At 43.1% G+C, this 6,194-nt stretch overlaps 1 protein-coding gene across 1 annotated transcript in view; it reads right to left on the minus strand.

Annotated features, from left to right (window-relative positions):
• Window positions 1-6,194, minus strand: part of scn4ab (sodium channel, voltage-gated, type IV, alpha, b) — a 67,267-nt gene that overhangs the window by 39,081 nt on the left and 21,992 nt on the right. Inside the window, exons 6-7 of the mRNA XM_079643294.1 lie at window positions 2,187-2,315; window positions 117-208 (exon numbers count right to left, since the gene is read on the minus strand). Coding sequence (XP_079499420.1) covers window positions 117-208; window positions 2,187-2,315 — 221 coding nt within the window. The remainder of the gene's footprint in view (window positions 1-116; window positions 209-2,186; window positions 2,316-6,194) is intronic.

Raw genomic sequence — 6,194 nt, forward strand, 5'->3', positions numbered from 1 at the left:
ACACACACACACACACACACACACACACACACACACACACACACACACACACACACACACACACACACACACACACACACACACACACACACACACACACACACACACACACACACCGGGGATCACGGTGATGGTCTTCAGTGCTCGGAGGACTCTGAATGTCCTCAGCACAGATACGTTTCCCAGATCCACAAACTCAGTGAGGTACCTGCGACACATGGACAAGAAGTACTCTGATGAACTTCTGTGGGTGAGTAAGTGTGTGTTTAATGGTGTACTGGTATGTATGTGTACAGTGTATCACAGAGTATGTCACAGTGTATTACAGTGTATCACAGTGTATCACAGTATGTCACAGTGTATTACAGTGTATCACAGTATGTCACAGTGTATTACAGTGTATCACAGTGTATCACAGTGTATCACAGTATGTCACAGTGTATTACAGTGTATCACAGTGTATCACAGTATGTCACAGTGTATTACAGTGTATCACAGTATGTCACAGTGTATTACAGTGTATCACAGTGTATTACAGAGTATTACAGTGTATCACAGTGTATCACAGTATGTCACAGTGTATCACAGTGTATCACAGTGTATCACAGTGTATCACAGTGTATTACAGTGTATCACAGTGTATCACAGTATGTCACAGTGTATTACAGTGTATCACAGTGTATTACAGAGTATTACAGTGTATCACAGTGTATCACAGTATGTCACAGTGTATTACAGTGTATCACAGTGTATTACAGAGTATCACAGTGTATCACAGTATGTCACAGTGTATTACAGAGTATTACAGTGTATCACAGTGTATCACAGTGTATTACAGTGTATCACAGTGTATCACAGTGTATTACAGTGTATTACAGTGTATCACAGTGTATCACAGTGTATTACAGTGTATCACAGTGTATTACAGTGTATCACAGTGTATTACAGTGTATCACAGTGTATCACAGTGTATTACAGTGTATCACAGTGTATCACAGTGTATTACAGTGTATTACAGTGTATCACAGTGTATCACAGTGTATTACAGTGTATCACAGTGTATCACAGTATGTCACAGTGTATTACAGTGTATCACAGTGTATTACAGAGTATCACAGTGTATCACAGTATGTCACAGTGTATTACAGAGTATTACAGTGTATCACAGTGTATCACAGTGTATCACAGTGTATTACAGTGTATTACAGTGTATCACAGTGTATCACAGTGTATCACAGTGTATTACAGTGTATCACAGTGTATCACAGTGTATTACAGTGTATCACAGTGTATCACAGTGTATTACAGTGTATTACAGTGTATTACAGAGTATTACAGTGTATCACAGTGTATTACAGTGTATTACAGTGTATTACAGTGTATCACAGTGTATTACAGAGTATTACAGTGTATCACAGTGTATTACAGTGTATTACAGTGTATTACAGTGTATCACAGTGTATCACAGTGTATCACTGTGTATTACAGTGTATCACAGTGTATTACAGTGTATTACAGTGTATTACAGTGTATTACAGTGTATCACAGTGTATCACAGTGTATTACAGTGTATCACAGTGTATCACAGTGTATCACAGTGTATCACAGTGTATTACAGTGTATTACAGTGTATCACAGTGTATCACAGTGTATCACAGTGTATTACAGAGTATTACAGTGTATTACAGTGTATCACAGTGTATCACAGTGTATTACAGTGTATCACAGTGTATCACTGTGTATTACAGTGTATCACAGTGTATTACAGTGTATCACAGTGTATTACAGTGTATTACAGTGTATTACAGTGTATCACAGTGTATTACAGTGTATTACAGTGTATCACAGTGTATTACAGTGTATCACAGTGTATTACAGTGTATATCATTGTATCTCTCTGTAGCATTGTGTATCACAGTGTATATCATTGTATCTCTCTGTAGCATTGTGTATCACAGTGTATATCATTGTATCTCTCTGTAGCATTGTGTATCACAGTGTATATCATTGTATCTCTCTGTAGCATTGTGTATCACAGTGTATATCATTGTATCTCTCTGTAGCATTGTGTATCACAGTGTATATCATTGTATCTCTCTGTAGCATTGTGTATCACAGTGTATATCATTGTATCTCTCTGTAGCATTGTGTATCACAGTGTATATCAGTGTAATATTGTGTCTTACGCCATGCTGATGACCATGAAGTCCAGCCAGTTCCACGGATCCTTCAGGAAGGTGAATTTCCCCATACAGAAACCTCTGGAGACGACTTTTACCGTGGCCTCAAACGTGTAAATGAATGTAAACACATATCTGTTCAACGACAGGAGATATTAACAGCATTAAACTACTGACAGAAAACTTTAAATCACAGACTCAAACTCAACATCACCACAGACAACTCAGCATCCCCACAGAAAGTGTGTATTGATGTATTTAACACGATGTTACGTGTGTATAACGTGTTATTAGTTTGTGGAAAGTGTTTTTCAATGTGTTTAACATGTTATTAGTTTGTATGAAGTGTCTATCAATGTGTTTAACATGTTATTAGTTTGTGGAAAGTGTCTATCAATGTGTTTAACATGTTATTAGGGAGGCTGTGGCGCTAGCTGGCGCAGGACCGTCTGTTAAAAATCCAATCTATCACCCAATCATGATACTTGCTGTCCATTGTGAGATTGGACCTAAACCAATCACGACGCGAGTTCACAATGGACGGAGCCAATCACGTCACGCCATCACAATTGACAGAGCCACTCACGGCACGGCTTCTCTCTGAACCCGCCCCCTCACGCTTTTTATTGACAGTGGACTCTTCGCAGTCCTCGCAAAGCGCATCTGAGATATCCTGAGTAAGTACCAACAGAACACTAAATGTTACTTTTTCCCTGTTTGAAAGTCATAAAACCCAATTTTACAACCGTCACTCGATGTCATTTTACTATTTTGCCGTCAACTTTTACATGACGTATACGGCAACTTCAGTCAGTCAGTCTGCATCAAATTAGTTAGCATCGCCAGCATTGCTAACGCTAATGTTCCTACTTTAAATAAACGTTAACTGTCATTTTAATAATTGTCAACAGCCATGTGTAAATATGTACATCCGATTGACCGATTGTTATACAATTATTAGATTAATGGGCATGTTGTAATTAGCTTATTACACTTTTTGACCTGTGGTAACACCAGCATTAATCATACAGCTACTGTATGTAGCGTAGCCCTTACAATAGTTGTTGACAATAGGTGCGGTGTATACTTATTATGGTTTTACAATAACCAACTTTAATATTACCCACTGTAATTTGAGATCCCTATCGGTAACGGGGCGTTTTATGAGTTAGTTTATGCGTTGCATGGTTTAAGAGTATTGTTAATATAGACAGCTAAATGATATAATGATATGCTTTGACTCAGTATTATATGATAATATGATTAGATGTATAAGTGTGTGTTTATGTGATGCAGGAGGGATACAGTATATTGTATATATTAAAGATAGCTTTATACTGTATATAAAATTACATTAATTGTAATTCAATATACATACACTCATAATTGATAGAAGGAGAACCTCATATAGTATTAACATTATGTTATATAAGATAATATGTGTAGATAACATGTATATATACGCGCTTTGAGCACCAGGAAAAGCAATATATAAATAACATGTATTATTCATATTATTCTTATATATAACTGATAACATGGTATCAGTGTGGTTTGCTTTGCACTGTAGCTTGCTCTTAACACTTGTTATTTTACTTAGATGAGCACTAAACCCAAAACCCACAAAGCGATGGGAGATGCCGAATGGCTGGGCCGGCTGAAGGCCTTTGCTAACTCTGGAGTTTGGCCTTCAGAGGGGGGGAATAAACCAGCTCCGAGGCAATGGAAATGGTATGCCCTCCATCAGAAGGTAAAGTAGAGCAACACATGTACCTATTACTTAGTACTTATTAAATTAAAAGTATACTGTATTACTGAAAATAGACAAGATACTGGTGCAAATATTATCAATCGAGTGACTCACTCCAGACTAAAAAAGAATTATGATCATTTCAGATTGAAAAATGCCCCATGCTGGCCGGTAGACAGACCACCCTCTTTGGCGGATCCATGGCCTGCAACTGTAGATATCACGTCGTTAAGGTGATGTATTTGAAAATAAAATAACATTATTGTTGTTCTTGCTTGCGTGCCTTTTACAGTGCTTTAATGCTGTTACTGTTACATAACGTGTTTTATTGCATGACATGATTGATAGATTGAATGCTGTTGTTTCAGCCTGCCAATGCCCTGCAGTCTGTGGCCTCAGTCTCAGCCCCTGGAGCAACTGCCTCAGCCCAGCGGAAATTCCTGCGGCCCCCTCCGAGTTTATCAATGGTAAATATCTCCTTAGTAATTACTGTTTTGTTTTAATTATTTAGTTTTTCTTGCACAATAAATTAACCTCTGTTTTTCTCTTAGTACACTAAATCACGCTTTAGTGGGTCACAATCGGCCTCACTGAAGCCACATTTAGTGGCTAGGAAGTCCCCCAGCTCTTCCCCTCCTTCTCCATCCCCTGTCAGTTCTCCTTCTACATCCTCTGTGAGGACCTCCATGCCTGCTCCATCCCCTGTGAGTTCTCCCTCTACATCCTCTGAGAGGACCTCCATGCCTGCTCCATCCCCTGTGAGTTCTCCCTCTACATCCTCTGTGAGGACCTCCATGCCTGTTCCATCCCCTGTGAGTTCTCCCTCTACATCCTCTGTGAGGACCTCCATGCCTGTTCCATCCCCTGTGAGTTCTCCCTCTACATCCTCTGTGAGGACCTCCATGCCTGTTCCATCCCCTGTCAGTTCTCCCTCTACATCCTCTGAGAGGACCTCCATGCCTGCTCCATCCCCTGTCAGTTCTCCCTCTACATCCTCTGAGAGGACCTCCATGCCTGCTCCATCCCCTGTGAGTTCTCCCTCTACATCCTCTGTGAGGACCTCCATGCCTGCTCCATCCCCTGTGAGCACTGCTGTAAACACCATCCTGGCACTAGGCTCTGTGAGTACTGTGTCTACTCGTTTGTATGGCTCTGTTGTAAATCTAAATGTAGCCTTTATATATTCAACAATTTGTTGTTCCCTTCCGAACAGAATGAGTCTGGAGGAGATGAGCCAGCCACTGCTGCTGCAGCTTCATTCTGGTTGCCTCAGGAAATGAGCAAGGCCATCCCTGTGCAGGACCAGAGGTGGATTTCCAACACCCTTTTTAATTCTTGCAAACTGCGGCCACATTTGAAACTGTGGTACGAGCCTCCTGTCCCAGCCCTCATATACCACCAGCCCCCGATGCCAGACCGCTTCTTCACCCATCGGCTGATGGTGTTGATGCGCTACCACCTGTGCAATTTGAGGGTGTTCTGCCCAACATGTGGGAAGCAGCTGACGGGCTCCCAAGTAGCACCGTTGGCCAGGTAAAGCTAAAGAGGAAGGCCTCACCCCCAACAGCAACACCGGCAACTGTAAAGCTGCGTTCCCAGCTGCAGCTATTCCCTGCTCCACCCTCTGGCCCTCAGATGGTGCGGCAGCTATTCCCTGCTCCACCCCAGCTTCCCTCTGGCCCTCAGATGGTGCTGCAGCTATTCCCTGCTCCACCCCAGCTTCTCTCTGGCCCTCAGATGGTGCTGCAGCTATTCCCTGCTCCACCCCAGCTTCCCTCTGGCCCTCAGATGGTGCTGCAGCTATTCCCTGCTCCACCTCAGCTTCTCTCTGGCCCTCAGATGGTGCTGCAGCTATTCCCTGCTCCACCCCAGCTTCCCTCTGGCCCTCAGATGGTGCGGCAGCTATTCCCTGCTCCACCCCAGCTTCCCTCTGGCCCTCAGATGGTGCGGCAGCTATTCCCTGCTCCACCCCAGCTTCCCTCTGGCCCTCAGATGGTGCGGCAGCTATTCCCTGCTCCACCCCAGCTTCCCTCTGGCCCTCAGATGGTGCTGCAGCTATTCCCTGCTCCACCCCAGCTTCCCTCTGGCCCTCAGATGGTGCTGCAGCTATTCCCTGCTCCACCCCAGCTTCCCTCTGGCCCTCAGATGGTGCTGCAGCTATTCCCTGCTCCACCCCAGCTTCTCTCTGGCCCTCAGATGGTGCTGCAGCTATTCCCTGCTCCACCCCAGCTTCTCTCTGGCCCTCAGATGGTGCTGCAGCTATT

This window comes from Notothenia rossii, assembly GCF_949606895.1.
Source record: "Notothenia rossii genome assembly, chromosome: 8".
In the NCBI taxonomy this organism is placed as follows: Eukaryota; Metazoa; Chordata; class Actinopteri; order Perciformes; family Nototheniidae; genus Notothenia; species Notothenia rossii.